This window comes from Pelodiscus sinensis, chromosome 4, assembly GCF_049634645.1.
Source record: "Pelodiscus sinensis isolate JC-2024 chromosome 4, ASM4963464v1, whole genome shotgun sequence".
Taxonomy (NCBI): Eukaryota; Metazoa; Chordata; order Testudines; family Trionychidae; genus Pelodiscus; species Pelodiscus sinensis.
In genome coordinates, this window is record NC_134714.1 from 46443017 (window position 1) to 46459522 (window position 16506).

Below are 16506 nucleotides of genomic sequence, written 5' to 3' on the forward strand. Positions count from 1 at the left end.
ACAGTGATCTCATATGCTTTTACCTTAATTGTGTCAACAGATCAGCACATCTGACTGTCACATAGTCCGTGCATTTGTGAAGTTATTTTTCCTTAACACTCCTGAGATCACTGTTAAACTTGCGCTCAAATAGCAAAGCCTAAAACTAGGGGGAGAACTGCATTTGTATCTGTTTGAAATGGAAGTGAAATACTTATGTAATTTTAGTTACCTCACTGGACAGCTCCTCTGAGTCAGGGAGAAGCTGCACCTGTCTGCAAATCAGAGGGAGAAAGAGAAGCTGCTGCAATATCAATCCTGCTGAAATTTATGAGGGGCTTTTGTCTCGGTGAATTCTGTGTCTGTAAAGTTCTATCCCCATTGAAAAGTTCCTCAACATAAGTACAGCAAGAACAACCCTCCATGAAGGGTAGTGACAACCTAACTGTTCACAGAGGAAACTTCCATGAAGAAGTCTATGTAATTATTCACTTCCTAAACACATTGTCACCTCTCATAGACTTCTGGAAATTGGATACAGCCAGATGGAGCTGCAGCAGCAGGGTGTGCATTCTTGCGTTGTGATGGCAGATCTGCCTATCCTTCTTCCCCTTACAATGGCAGTATAAATCATATACCTCCACCTTCCAATATGCCGCGATGGATGCCATGGGTACCCAGAGTTGTGAGGCACTTTTCTACCTGCCCTTATCCCGAAAAAGCTTTGTCAGTGCATGCTGTGGATCAGCTTCATGAATCGCTCAGCCTCTGGTAATGGAAGTATGGACTCCCAGGCCTGTCTAGTTAGCAATAGGTATACGCTGACTCCCCAAGTCCTCAGGTGTCCCTCTCGAGTGCTCCACTCAGGGTCACCTCTCTCAAGCTCTCCCACACACACATACCCTGAAATTAGTTCAGCTACTAGCAGCAACCTAGTTTCAGACACAGATAGAACCAAGCAATACAATTTCTCTTCTGAAACAAGCATCATATTTCATACTGTATATTACACCTAAAGTGCACAATACATTAATTTCAATAGGAGCTAGCTTATTAAAGTTTGTTACAGCCGATACTTCAGATTCATTATAAAGTCAAGTGTTACGTGTGTCACATGACTGGTTGAACACTCAGCTGTGATGCTCTTCTGATTGGCATGCCTTTCCACTCTAACAATCTTGGGACTACTGGGGGCCAAAATGGCCTCTGACACAATGTAGGGAAGCCTAAGGGGTGCTCTAAATTGAACCACCTGGAGCCTGGTCACTGCTACTTACCACATGAAGAGAGAAGGAAAGATGGAAGCAGGTGGCACAGAGCCAGCTGTGCTGGCTTTTTGCCATCACTGGATTCACTTACTCCTGGGGAATCCTTGACTGTTCCACTAGGGCAGTTTCCTGGCACCCTTGTGCGGCAGGACCAGGAGCTGAGGATCTGGCCTGAATGTATTAAGTTCTTAATAAAATCACGAAAGTTCATAGGATGAATTCTACATAAAATTACAACTAAAGAGCTGGCCAGGCAATAAAATACAATAAAACCATCACAGCCAAATATTAACATTCTAACAGCTCTGAAGGAGATGAATAACCTTTAGAAGGTCTACTGACATCATACTTGGCTGGAATAAGCTCATTAAGTCATTAAAGGGCACCCGATTTGTGTATCATTGTGAAACAGTCTCTCCTTCCCCCATTTTAAGGATTTAGCCTGAAAGTAAATTAGTGTATCTCTTTGGAGTTTAAAGCAGATTAATAGCAGCTTTACAAATAATGTGCCATCTAATTAAAATTTACAATACATATCATACGCATTTTGCAAAAATATCACTTCTCCAAACTTTGTACTCAAATCAAGTTAAGTATGTTCCATGAGTGTTCATATGAAGTTGATGATTTCTCAAGACTTCTTTGTCTATTTCTTTAGCAGAGCAAGGAGGACATTCATATAAAATATAATCAGTGAGTGAGACATAGAAGAAACATTTCCTTCTCTTTTATGAATATAGTCTCCACAACTACAAACTACAAAAATCAATAACAACAAAAAAGACTCACGGTGGGATTTTAATACTGATAACAAAAGCAGTGATTTCTGAACACTGCACAATTTAATGCAGTCAGATATTTCAGTGTAATGTGGGAATACATTTATCAGAATCAGTAGAGACCAAGTGTTAATTACGAAGGCCAAGCACAAATGAATAATCTTCTATATAGACCCTGACATATTAGTCCTGTAAAGCACTTTGCAGATCTTATTTTATGAAAATGTACTAAGGGCCTATATACATTTGTGCTCTTCAGAAGCAATTATTCCTAAAAGATTTAGATATAATTCAATCTGGAATATTTTAAGAGATTTTTTTTAAAATGGTTTCAGATAGAGGGGGATTATATTACTTTAAATGAAAATACCAGACCAAATTCTTCTCACTGTGAGATCAACACAATGCTGGGTTTCACAGCGATACAGATTTGGAAACCACATTTTCACCAAATGAGTGTAATCATCTAGTATGTGGGGGAAAACATTTATAACAAAAATCAGAGCACAGATCTGGCATCAGTGGGATTTCATCACTGTCACCATGAAGAGCATTTGACCCATTACATTAATTAGTCACATAAATCCTAGACTCTATAAGATGAGCTGCATGAGAGAGAGTGGTTTAAACTAACTGCCTTACAAAAAGGATGAAGAGAAGATTACTGAGTAGGAAGCTAATGTAAATGACTGGTATGGAACAAGAGGAAAGCTGCATACATGTTACATGTCATACATGAGTCATGATCTTCAAGTCTCACACAAAGACCTAAGGGTGTACAAGCATAGCTTTACAGCACCGTTGTGTCCTCCAAATCTGGGGACTGGCTAGGGCCTGGTTTACCCCCAGCACAGCTTAAAGCAATCTTCTCCCTAATTCAGTTCCTTTTTTATGGTGCTATGAAGTGCTGAATGTCCTCTGAACCTCTATCATGTGAGGATAATTAGCACCTTACTGTGGGTGGCCTATGCCCCAAACACCTTATAGAAACAACCATTTAATAAGAAATACATTACAAAGCTTTTCCAGCTGCAATTATTGCAGCAGAATACATTCACTTTAAACTACTTACTATTGTCTCATTTATGAAGTTAGTCATTATATCACATTTCATATTACATTTTTTAAAGCAACAGTGAATTGTAAGGCATGGGGGACATTTCTAGGAAGCATTAAAGCACTCTAAAATTCCCTGTCTCTAGTCCCCACATTGCAATTTTCAGAGATAATGAGGAAGATTCTTTAGCACAGGGATTGGGAACATTTTTTGAGCCAGGAGCCGCTGACAGAGAAGTCAGTTGGAGGCCACACACAAGAAGCAACCTCCCCCACACAACCCAAACTCCCCACCAAAAAACTAGGTTTGCCAGATGGTTTAACCAAAAATACTGAATACGCCCCCCCCAAAAACAAACAAACAAACCCCTCCCCCCCACACACACACTGGGGAAAAATTCTGTAGAGGGCAAAAAAAGGGGGGAGACCAAAGTTGTTGAGGACCCCAAGAGTTATTAAGCAAAATAAATACATAAATAAATAAATAAATAAAATTAAACAGCATTAAAACAGCATGGCCCCTTTAAGTGCATGCAGCGTCAGAACAGGGATAGGAAGAGTGGAGAGGTTGAGCACTAAGATCCAGGGAAGGCATTGCTTCACTCACTTCAGGTCTTTAGGCTTTTTGCTATGGCCATCTTGTTTCCTTGATCAAGCCAGAAGGAACCAGGAAAGCAGGGAGGCCGGGGGCAGAGGGCAGGGAGGGGGAGGAGGAGAGCGGAGTTGGGGGCTGGGCCCAGGTGCTGAGTGTGTCATAGGGTTGCCAGGTGTCTGGTATTTTCGCCTCTTGGCCAGGAAAACCCCCCAGAGAATACTGGACATTTTAGGTGTCTGGTATTTTCTGAATTTTTTTTTACCAGACAGGAGGCAAAAATACCGGGTTGTCTGGGTCAATAGTGGACTCCTGGCAACCCAAAAATACAACCAAACAAAAAAACCCAAACACTCACTGATGTAGTCCCCGACTAAGAAGAAGACAGACACTCCTCACATTCCCCTCACACATCAGAGGCTGGGGGAGGGGAGACTAGTAGATTTTGTGTGGTCCAGCCCCACAGAGGGATGGTGAGGGCGCTGGAGCACCACTGTGGGCTCCCCAATGCTGGGGGGAGCCCCAAACTTCTGGGGCCAGATCCAGGCAAGCCGGGGGTTGCATCTGGTCCCCGGGTCTTAAGTTCCCCACTCCTGCTTTTGCACATGCATAAAAAGAAAAAAACACAATCCTTTATACTGTACATTCACTTTCTTAATCCCCCACTTCTTTACTTTGGCAATAACACATTAGAGACCTCACAGCCCTTTTTTGAGACTAACTCAGCACTGTCATATAAACTATTACCATTAATTACCATTTATTTTGTAAGGAAAATCATATGTTCCCATCATATAGACACTTATGAATGTGAATAACTTTACTTTTATAAATGAGTTGGTGGGATCATTTAAGTGAAGAGTCACTTTGTGTGACAGTGTCTGCAGGTTTAGAGCCTTTATTTTCCCGATTTTCTTCTTTCATTTTTTGAAGAGAAGAGCTGATGAAGTACAAAACAAGTGTTGGCTTACTCAAAGATAGAGTTATGGTTGCTACCACACAACACTTCTTCCTGCTTTTTGTACCCTGGCACCTCAAATCAGAACACCAGGTTTTTATTGTAATGTATGTCTTTCCTTATCTCTCTCCCCTAATCCTCCTCTCTTTGGCTACGTCTACACTGCAGTGTAGGGATACTGGAGGTATCCCAAAATAGCTATTTTACATCTTTTAAGTGTGCCCATTATTTCAAAATATAACAGGCTCACTATTCTGAAGTCCCTGTATACCTCATTCCAAGAAACATTTTGGAATAGCGCTTTATTTCGAAATAAAGCCTGAGGGCAGGGAGAGTTCACGAGGTCTCCTTCAACTAGGCACCTAGAGGGAACTGCCAGCTGATTTAAAACAACTGGTGTTTCTCTCAAGGGGACGGGGCAGGGGAAAGAGAGGGAATATTTCTCATGCTTCCCCACTCCAGGCTAGTTGGTGGAGGGGGGAGCAGAAGAAGTCTCCTGGCCTCGTCCCCTTCCACCCGAATTTTTTTGTATTTTAATTTTTTTTTTTAATTATTGCCTACCCCGGTGTGGACGCATTCTTTCAGTCCCTGCATACTACAGCAGCCCTGTACACTGCTCTGGAAATAGTGTTGAAAGATTATTTATGAAGTTTTGCAGCTTGTTTTTAGGCATCAACCACTAATTTAGACAGTAATCTAAAACTCTTTAATCTATACAGTGTTACATGTAGTGTGGATATTGCTAATCGAGCTTTCCCTATCTTTAAATAATTAATTGTAAGAAAGCCAATATTTTTAAAATAGGTCATTATTTGAGGAGTTGTAGCTCAGACATGCTTTTAGCAAATGACCTCAACTTTGTATCACTAACTTTACCCTTTAGTCTTCAGTTGGCATATCAATTTTCAGCTCAATTTGACTATGTATGTAGACTGCAAAGAGTAATTTGCAAGGTAGAAAAATTCATTACAGAAGTTCAGTAAATAATCTTAATTCTGATCTTATATTACTGCTTTCTACATCATTTCTACAGCCAGTCCCCAAGTTATGAACGAATAGACTTACGACCAACCTCCCATTAAACCCATTATAGCCGGTCCCCGACTTACGAACGCACTATCCACACTTACAAACAGCGCAGTCGTATTTAAAAGCATGTATTCCGACTTACAAACAAATTGAGTTACAACCAGGTGTTTGGTACATAATCCGTTCGTAAGTCGGGGACCGGCTGTATATGTAAAGGTGTAACTATCTTGTTATTGTCATTCAGATTTTGACCTCTCTTACTTTTTAAAGACAAATCCAAAAGGACATGAAACTTCTCATTTTTTCCCCACCATAATGGATTATTTTGGTACATTCAAAGTGAATTGGATTAGATGAGTTAAAGTTATGAGAGTCAGAAAAATATAAGAACGTCAATGTGTTTTAAACAACTGGTTCCAAGGAGACAAAGTAAAGGTGGACATCCACATTGTTTCTGCAATGTGTGGTCTTACAGTCATTTGGAGGATGGAGTAAGTATATACATGGTTGAAACAAAAGACTATGCAGCACTTTAAAGACTAACAAGATGGTTTATTAGGTGATGAGCTTTTGTGGGCCAGACTCACTTCCTCACTATATACATGGTTGTTTAAATACAGGGGATATGTGAGGTTGTCAGCTTTTGCCAAGGTTGTATCACCTACAAATTCATAGCTGGAAACCAGCCCAGCTTTCCGGTATACACGTGTGAGAGTGATTTAAAACTTTTACCAGTATGGGGGCCATAAGAGGCAAGGCCTTGGGTGGTAGAGGATAGAGCTAGGGTCCAGCATTGCCTGGCACATGCCACCCGAGGTTCTAGGAATAATTCAAAAGGCCAGTAGCAACAACAGTGGCTGGAAGCCCTGGACCTTTTTAAGTTGCTGGGTCCCAGTATAGCTGCCTCTTTTGTGGGACTGTTGGTGGCTGTCCAGTATAGTTCTAAAAGCAATGTCACAGCAGTGCTCTAATGTCATCTGGGTACCAGCAGCCATTTTCTTCCCAGTACGCTGTACCAGCCCATTTTTACCTCTGCTTGTATATGAGTATTGCTCAAGAGAGGTATTACACCTACAGGGATTTTTGTGGGGCTTAGACTCTATGGAATGCTTGTAAGTAACAGCATGCCCTGAATTCACTTGTCTTGTCTGTATCCCAGACTGTAAAGGTGTTATGTAAGTTTGCTCTGAACCTGCGAACACAGTCAAGGAAATGGCTAATCCCTATTAAGAGGGTCTATGAAAATTAAATGAGCTACTGCAGAACATCATAATAACAAGACTTAGTGGCCACCTCACACCGACGAAGGTGCTACAGGCAGTCCCCGGGTTACGTACAAGATAGGGACTGTAGGTTTGTTCTTAAGTTGAATCTGTATGTAAGTCGGAACTGGCGTCCAGATTCAGCTGCTGCTGAAACTGATCAGTTTCAACAGCGGCTGAATCTGGACGCCAGTTCTGACTTACATACAGATTCAACTTAAGAACCCCAGGCATCCCCAAGTCAGCTGCTGCTGAAACTAATCAGCGGCTGATTCCAGGAAGCCCGGGGCAGGGGCTTCCTGTAGTCAGCCACTGGTCAGTTTCAGCAGCGGCTGACTTGGGGACGCCTGGGGCAGAGCAGCTGGGGTGCTGCTGGGTTGGTCCGGTAGCGCTGCCGCTCCTCGGCACTACTGGAGCAACCCAGCAGCACCCCAGCTGCTCTGCCCCAGGCGTCCTGATTCAGCTGCTGCTGAAACTGACCAGCAGTGGCTGAATCAGGACGCCTGGGGCAGAGCAGCTGGGGTGCTGCCGGGTTGGTCCAGTAGCGCCCAGAGCAGTGCTACGGGACCAACTGGCAGCGCCCCAGCTGCTGTACCACAGGCGTCCGGAGCAAAGCCGCGGAGCATGGGGGCAGAGGGACAGCCCAGACGCACTGCTGCCCGCGTGTTGCACCGCTTTGCTGTCCGCTGCCCGCGTGCTCCGTGGCTTGGCTTTGCTTTGCTTTGCTCCCCATCTCCCTGGTCTGCAGACCACAGGGACGGGGAGCAAAGCGGCGGAACACGCGGGCAGCGGACAGCCCAGACGCGTCTGGACTGTCTGCTGCCCGCGTGCTCCGCCGCTTTGCTTCCTCTCCCTGGTCTGCTGGAGAGGAGGGAGACGGCCCCGTTCGTAACTGCGGATCTGACGTAAGTCAGATCCGCGTAACTCGGGGACTGCCTGTACATGTAAGAAAGTCTGTCTCATCGGCTTAAATGCTAAAAGACAGGGATAAAACAGGGACAAGAACATTTTCTCTCTCTCTCTCTTTTTTAATCACAGGGCAGGAGTTAGGAAACAGAAGCAGAGATCCCTAGGGTTAACCCTTAACATATTCGGTACTGGAAGAGTAATACAATTCTGTCACTCTTTGGAACCATACATTGTAATTCACTTATGTATATAAATTGCCTACTTTAACCTGTACATAACTCTCATTTCTTCTTCCTAGTTTATTAAAGGATAGGCCGTAAGTTTTGTCTTTGGTATGACATCTAAGGTACAAATATTGACTTGAGATTACTGACTGGACTTTTGGGACTGGAAGCAAATGGAATCTTTTGCAAATCTTTGATATATGGTAACCAACTATCACTAAGTCCAATTAGGCTGGGTGGCAAGATAGGGACTATTAGTGACTCCATGGTAAGACTGTTATAGTTCTTCAGGAGTTCACAACATACCAATTTGGGGCATCTGTCCTGCTTTTTGACACTCTTCCCTGAGGTTGGCACTCACTGTCATGAATCATGCCACACAGTATAAGAGAGTGGATGAAGTAAATTTGTTTCCCTGGATTAAAGTGGGATAGTAGGAGTTGGAATGGTTGGGAGGGTGTTGCTTTTTTGGCTGATGCGAAGGGGCTCTTAGATTTGGAATGATGGTAGGTGTGGTGAAGGCATATGGTCACAGTTGGAAGTGTACCAACAGTGGCTGGGAACAAGAAAGGGGCAGGGGAATGTTTTCAGTAGGGATGTTAGATATTAGATAGTGATTAATTGAATAGTTTAACTGCATCAAATTTTAGTGGTTACACGACTATTTGATTGTCCCTGGGAGTAAGGCTGGCAACCAGTGCGCTCCCGGCCCCATGGTCGGGGAGCCCCCAAGCACTTCACGTTGCTGCCTCTTTAACAGGCAGAGACGGTCCACAAGGGGAGCTGATTTTAAAAACAGCTCCCCTCACAGACTGGCTCCTGCCTGCCACCCCATACTGCTGACTTTGATACAGCGGCAGCAATGCTGGGTGACAGCAGCCCCTGTCCATGATTAACTGATAAGCCTAGGCTTATCGGTTAATCGTGTATTCAAATACACTCAACATCCCTAGTCATGCTTTGCCTCCCCGCAGAATGTGTGTGAAAACTCTGTCACAGCAAGCCCTGGTGCTAATAGCCATAGGGGCAGGTGGACAAGAGTGCAGTGGCTAGAGGAAAGCAGTTGCAGGAGAAGAAATTATATAAACATTATGTCATTTCATTTAAATTAATCACCCAACTTTTCAAAAGTACTCAGACGGACTGGTCTTCTCCAGGGACAACAAAATATAACACATCTGGACTCACTGCAAACTATTCAGGAGGTATAATATAACCCCCTCAGAAGTACAGCTTTTCCAAAAGTGAAAAGCCTTCCACAATTCATATCTCAAAAACAAGTTGGCCAATTGACCTCTAACTTTGCAAAAACATTTCTGAGAAAGGCCAGGCAGAATTAAAATTCTTTGAGGACTGGATGCTGGCTCAACAATATCAGAATTAAATATAAATCTAGTTGCCACCTGAACTATTAGGTCATCCCTGTGGCTCTGAAAATAAAATTATATAGTAACCATCACTTCAGATAATATTAAATGGAAAAAGTATAATTTAAATAAAATATTATTTTCTGATGGAAAGACTCTCTGGCAACTATTGAATGACATTAAATAAGTAAATACAATTATGGAAAATTACTTAAAATCTTTTCAACATTAATATTTGCCATCAATAGAATACTTGTCAAAAACTAGCTTTTGGCAATTCCAGATTCAAGGCACCTGCATTACTGTGATCATAAATGACCGTAGGGCCTAAAAATTCTCTATGTGATGTCCATTAGTTACCCTGAACAAGGTTGTACTACTTTTGATATACACACTTCATTTTGCAATATTCAGCAGAGATTTACTGGCAACCTTAAACTCATGGAACTCTTGGCATTTATTTTTAGTTCATACAACAAAGATTTTTTTCCTTTAGTTAATTAAGCTTTTTGCAAAAATGGTGAAAAAAAAACTGAATAGCAATTTTTGGTTACTAAATTTATGCACATTCAGTTTTATATGGCCAATGTTCTGTTCATGCAAGAAGCTGCATTCGTGTTTGCAACATCTATTCTTATTCCAACATGCAAATCTGAATGTTTGCATGTACAAATATATATGTATGCAATATTATATCCATAATTTTTAGAAACTAAGTGGAATCTGCTCAGAAAATTCAACACTATATCCACCGTGATAAAGCACTACAGCTTCTTTTTGTAGTAAATGAAGGAATAGCTAAACAAGAGGTATATAAGTTACCTGATAGTCCTACTTGAGGACCTGACTCCAATTTCTCCGCACATAAGTGCTTTCTGAGCATTCCATAGTAACCAACTGTGGATCAGCCTACTGTCAACAGAGAGGCCAACTTTTAATTTCTTTGTTGCAGCATGAAAGTGATCAAGGTTTAAAGAGAGAAGAAAACCCATCAGACTGAGATGAGTTATCTTGCACAGATCTAATCAACCAACCAAGAATGCCAATTCTCTCATGCTTGCAAGAGTAACCAAAGGGACAGGGCAACGCTTGACTATAAATGAGCTATGTTTGTTTCCTTTTGCCTAAAAACCCCACAATTTTCAAGGGGCAAGATTAAAGAGATGGAGGAAAACTGGCTTCTACTGTTCCTTTGCACATCGGCAGGAAATAGATTTCTGAACATTTTATTGGTTGAACATACACACAAGTTTTTGCATCTTAATTGGGCATTTTCTTACGCTGGCATATAATGGTGTGTGAAGTTAGATAGGTACCATTTTCAACAACATCACAATTCCACTTTCTCAAATCAAAATAGAAAAACCATATAAAATCTTTTCATAGTCTCTTCTCTGCCCCCTTTCTAATTTTTATTCTTATTAACAAAGCTTACTATTATTTTTCCCAACTCCAATGGAAATAAACTACTCTTTTACAAATAATAGTATCAACTGTGTGGGCACTAGTAGTATAGGTCAATATTGTTATTAATATAACAGGTGCTGCTGTGAGCAGATGGAAGGACATGCTTTAAAATGTTAGTTTTGTGTAGTTCAGACCAACAGCTGCAATTTTTTACACATTTGAAAAATACAATATTGCAAAGACAGAACCAAACCCAAATCTAGTGCTTGTTATCACAACACTGCTCATCGATTTGGAGAATATATTATTTCATTCATGTTGTTTTTGCACAACACACAAAATAAAATAATACCATAACAGAAGGGTGCTATATCTGTGTTTAAAGAAGGGGTTGTTGGCAAACACCACAGCTCACTTCTGCCGAAATGTACACAACTGAGATATGCAGCACAGAAAGCTGGCACCATTGGCTTACAACCTTAATTTGCCTGCAAGAAGGAACAGAGATTTACCTTCAGAGCACGTTCTTGATTGTTTTCAGCAGTCAGATGTCTCGTGTTGTTTGCTGAAGTCTGGTTCTGCTCTTTCAGATGATGAAGCTCCTGCTCCAGCCGTTTGCACTGCAACGAGGAAAGAATTCCATTAAGTAAAGGAGCTGGGGCATATTTTTTTCCAAGAAGCCAAATGAATTAATGTAAATAATACCACCACCATTTTTTCAGAGGATAAAGCTTCAAACAAAAGCAAGTTGTAATCTAAGAGATGAAATCGTATTAGAGCTATAATATATATATATATATATATACACACACACACACACACACATACTTCAATCTTTTATTCATTATCTTGTTCTGATCCAATTATTCCAAAACTAGTGTATTAAGTAAAGTATATCGACAAACTGTACCAAATAATATTTAAATATTCACAAATAAATATGACACTTGAGCCAAATTCTGGTCTCAGATGCACCAGCATAGCAGAGCAGAATTTGTCCCATTATATATTTAAATGTAACCGAATAAGAGAAAAGTGTATACCTTTACGAAACGCCTCACTCTTTAGTGGGGAAATATACATATTAATAATACTCAGAGACTACATCCATTCCCAAGTGTATACTAGATCTGAGAAGGTGCTGCTGTTTTTTAAATGTTTATTTTAACAAGTTGATTAAAAAAAATCAAGAACGGGGTAGAAAATTTTAATTTTTCCTATTCTGAGTATGTTCACAAACACCTAAAGGAGTTAACTGCAATAACAAATTTTAAATGCCAATATATTTAGGATATTTAAATTGGTGCCCAAAAGCAGAGTTACCCTGTTACCTGTTTTCAAGATAGCAATGAGTGGCAAAACCCAGCTACTCTGGTTTACCAGAGTAATTAATAGTTAGCAAAAAAAAAAAAAATAAAAAAAAAATCTTATAAAAACAGGGAAAGGGGAAGGAGAGATGAAGATTCCATGTGTTACTGAAAGCTTGATGACACCGAATCTGAATATTCAAAGATGATGAACACATTCTGCTGAATATTCAGAACAGACAGGGAGAAAAAGGGACAAAGGTAAATGATATAATGGCTGCTAGCACTGTGATCTCAAAACAAAACATTTAAACACAAACAATATTACCATGAACAGATAGTTTATAACCCTGGCTTATTTTGGAAGCTACATAAGGATCGGATTTCCTAGCAAATGCATAAACTGTCATGATGCAGCACCACCAAGCAAGGGAGCCTCAATGTTTAAAAGAGCAAATGGAACAAACCAGAAGACTACCAGCCAACGAGTCTAGTAACATTTTAAAGCTATATCCAAAAGTTCATTTTCCAACACTATTTTATTTCCTTCTTTAAACTCTTGATGACAAATAATGGACTCTGGGCCCATTACCAAACATTGGCATCAAAACTGGATGCCAAATCCCAGGCTTACATGGGTATCCAAACAATGGCAGTTGCTGAAAATGGGCAACTAAGGGCCGATCTAAGCACCCAAATGAAGTATCTGGATGTCTATTTTGCGCATGTGCATAGGAAACCTGAGCTCAGAAAAGTTACTACTAGCTCTAAAGAATTTGTTCTTTTTAAAAAAGAGGAAATATTTCTGGGACTAGTACATTCTCTCAAACAAATGACAGTGTGTATTGTACTAACTGAATCGGAGCTGCTTCATTTTTATAGTAAACAACAAAGGAGAAAAAGTAATAAAAAAAATCTGCTAAAGTGCACCATGATGGATGATAGTTTTTTTTTCTTGTTAAGGCCTAAGGCTCAGATGATATTTTTCATGTATTTGATTTGTGTCTGTCTGTATTTGTATAAAGCAATGGTCCAACTACTGAATATAATTTTAATGCTTATTTTACAGAAAACAGCACCACAAATCATGCCCTAAAATGCCTTTTCATAACAAATGGGTGAGAAATAAGGTGGCATGAAAATAAGTCCAACAACTCTGAATCAATTCTAATTAAATTCATGTATACATCAGTACAGTTTCGCTAGCATGCAGATTCATAACACTAAAGTTTTAAAAATCAGTTAGTTCACTCATTATGAATCCTGAGTTTTAAATAGCAACATCAGCAAAAATGCCATTTTAACCTTTCAAAAATGCCTTCCTTTAAAAAAAATCTTGTGTCTTGAGAAATCGCTTAAATGGTATAATAATAGAACCAGTGACACTTAAAACACAAAGGGGTAACACAAGGAGATCAGTCAAAAAATTAATCATACATTTTTATTCACACTGTCCTTCTGACTCCGAAAATGACACTGGTACATTGGTAATAATAAAACTAGTTTTTAGACAATTCAATAGAAAACCTCACATGCCTGATGTTTTGCACAACTGCAGGCCTTCATAATCTTACTTTACTCTACTTGTTCCACTTTTGTGAAGGCACGATATGGGCATACACAAAGACAACAAGATTCTAACATTATCCTGCCTACTCACCAGTTAAGCAGGCAAGTTGAAGAGAAGCAGAGCAAAGCATGCATGCACACACATCAAATCAGCTGGAAGAATTACATTTACATCAATTTCAACTGTTTGATTGATTTAACTATACTAGATGTGAACTTTCCTATCTTAAGTGGATAAAAGGATCTCATTTTCACTACAAACTTTGATAATAGAAAATCAGGTCCAGTGTTGCTAGAATCTGTTTTACGGATAGCTCGAAAAACAAACAAGCAAACAAACCAACCAACTACAACAACAACAAAACCAAAATGAAGTTTGTGACTTAATTTGTGCATCATAGGAGAACATGTAAATTAACTAATTAAGAAAATGATAGAGTCACCCAAAAAGAAGGCACAAATCAACTACTTCATTTAAAATAATTCATTAAACAAATCTCTTACAAGTACATTGCAAATCAAATTTATTTCCAGCAGTCCAGGAAATAGCACGTAGCTATGCCTTGTCTATGAAGAACTGTTGTCACAGTGAAAATCTTTTATTTATATGTTAATGCTGCACAGAACATAAAAATCATAACTTTCTACAAAGTTAGTACTAAAATGTACATTTTATAAAGTTATTTTATGCTATATGCATCATACTGTGCTACAATATTCTACTAAAATAAAACTTTTTTTTTCCACAAAGATCAAGAGCATCTGAAATTTCTATGTAAACAAAGTTTTTGCTGTCCGGAAGGAATATATAAAGGAGTTTTAAACAATGTGGCCCTTTTACTCATTTCAGCCAACATTTTTTGACTTCCTGTGTCATTGGTTTTTAGAAGGGTCCAATAAAAATAGATGTTCTTTAAAAGAACATGTGTTTTTATTGGTTCTCTACCTTGATGAAAGATGCCAACAACTGCAAGTATGAAACTGGACTTCCTCCTATAAACATATAAAAATCTTTTTGGAGAGAGAGAGAGAGAGAGAGAGAAAATACATGGCCTAGTTTAATACTGACAAGAAAGCACAGTATGTTGGCTTTTTAAAAAGCAGAGGCCTAAAAGAAGTCTTTTATTTTTAGTATTATAAATGACAATTTCTAAACCCTGCCATATCAAATTTGTGAAAAATACTTACTTGTGAAACATTCAAGCTATATCCTAACAGTATCAGAGATGAGTGGAAAATTTTAAAATGATACATCAACTTAAGTAGATTTTGGCCTCTCTATTAATTCTAATTTGAAAGAAAACTTCTGGCAGAGGAAATCCTGAATTAAGCAACATACTCTATTTTTTAAAAGTGGCTAATCATTTAGAAAACAGTTTCTTTGCTTGATCAAATATCTTACGTACTTAGGACATAATCATGGCACACATGCACAGTGTCTTTGCAGGCCAAGGGGGAGAAAGCACGGAGCAATGTCATGGATACTTAGCTGGGAAGAGGTCATTAGAGTCTTGGTGAAGGCAATGGGTCATTTCATGGTGATTTTACACATGTAACCCACTGGAGTTCAGCTCATTCACACAAATTGACTTTACCACTAAGAAATGTTGTGCAATCAAGATGCATTGTGTAGGCAGAGGTGAGATGTGTAATGTCAAAAAAGAGTGAAGGGTTTTGATAGAAAACAGGAGAAATTTTCTTAAAGAACAAATTATTGTAACATCTGGATTATGCATTAGGTCTTCAAGTAGACCCCTGCAAATATGAAGAAATCCTCTTTATATCCACAGTGTATTTTTGAGGATATGGATGTAGATTAAATATGTATCTAGAGCCCTGCAAATCTGCTTTATAGCCACAGGTAACCACGTGTGCAGATGTCTATGCAGATATTCAAGTTTCTGTATATAAAAATTTTGAACACGTACAGGGCTCACTCTTCAAACTTGAGTCAGTGTTGCCCACATCTATAACCCAAACAGTGCTCCTTTTTAAACCCATCCCCTGCTCTGGTCCCTTATCAATAAGCCTCTTCATTTTGTACAGCAGTTGCCACTAAAACACCAACATTTTCCAACCCTCGCTACTCAGCGTTGTCTAAGACACAGTACTATCGCGGTACAAAGTTCTTTTATAATTAAAAGAGGAAACAACTGCAGTGTCTAGAGAACCACTGCACAGTAACTAAGTGTTGGCATATGGTGACATTTTAAATTGTAATCACTTCGGACTTGATTTTTATATTCCTTCTATTGAATTACGTATGTATACAGAGCTTTAGTTTTACACCCATGAATTTCAGAGAGATAGTGAGAAAAGGACAGATATGATGAGCAACGTAATTAGCATTTCCCACTGTACCCGCGGGGTCCCCAGAATACTCGGGGGTTTCCCTGGGGTTTGCGCGGCACCTCCCGGTGTACTGGTACATTTCGGGGTCCCGCCTTCTGGCATTCCGGGCATGACTCACAAAAATCCCGTACCTCGCGGTACACCCCGGGCCAGTAGAAGCGTTGTAATAACCGCTTCACTGTTTTCTCCTGTCCCAGGTGGCCCGCTCAAGGGTTGGCGTGGGCCGCCTCCATGAGGCGGTACCGGTACCGGCGGGGTACGAGTAGCTGCCGTCGGGAGGCTTGCTCCCCCCCCCTTCGTCTACCCTATACAAACGGTCCGCGCGTACCTCAAAGTTCGGACCCACCGGTCCTCCCTCCATCTCCTCTTCCTCCTCGGTCTCCTCTCGCGCTGTGGCCCAGGCATGGCATAACGTGGGGTCTTCTCGCTGTTCCTGGAGGAAGTCACC

The 16506-nt window shown here is 40.2% G+C and overlaps 1 protein-coding gene across 10 annotated transcripts in view; it reads right to left on the bottom strand.

The window, feature by feature from the left end:
• MIPOL1 (mirror-image polydactyly 1) overlaps positions 1-16506 on the bottom strand; it is a 302089-nt gene that overhangs the window by 140718 nt on the left and 144865 nt on the right. For all 10 annotated transcript variants that reach the window (XM_075926916.1, XM_075926909.1, XM_075926912.1 and 7 more), the window contains one exon: positions 11343-11450. In XM_075926916.1, coding sequence (XP_075783031.1) covers positions 11343-11450 — 108 coding nt within the window. The remainder of the gene's footprint in view (positions 1-11342; positions 11451-16506) is intronic.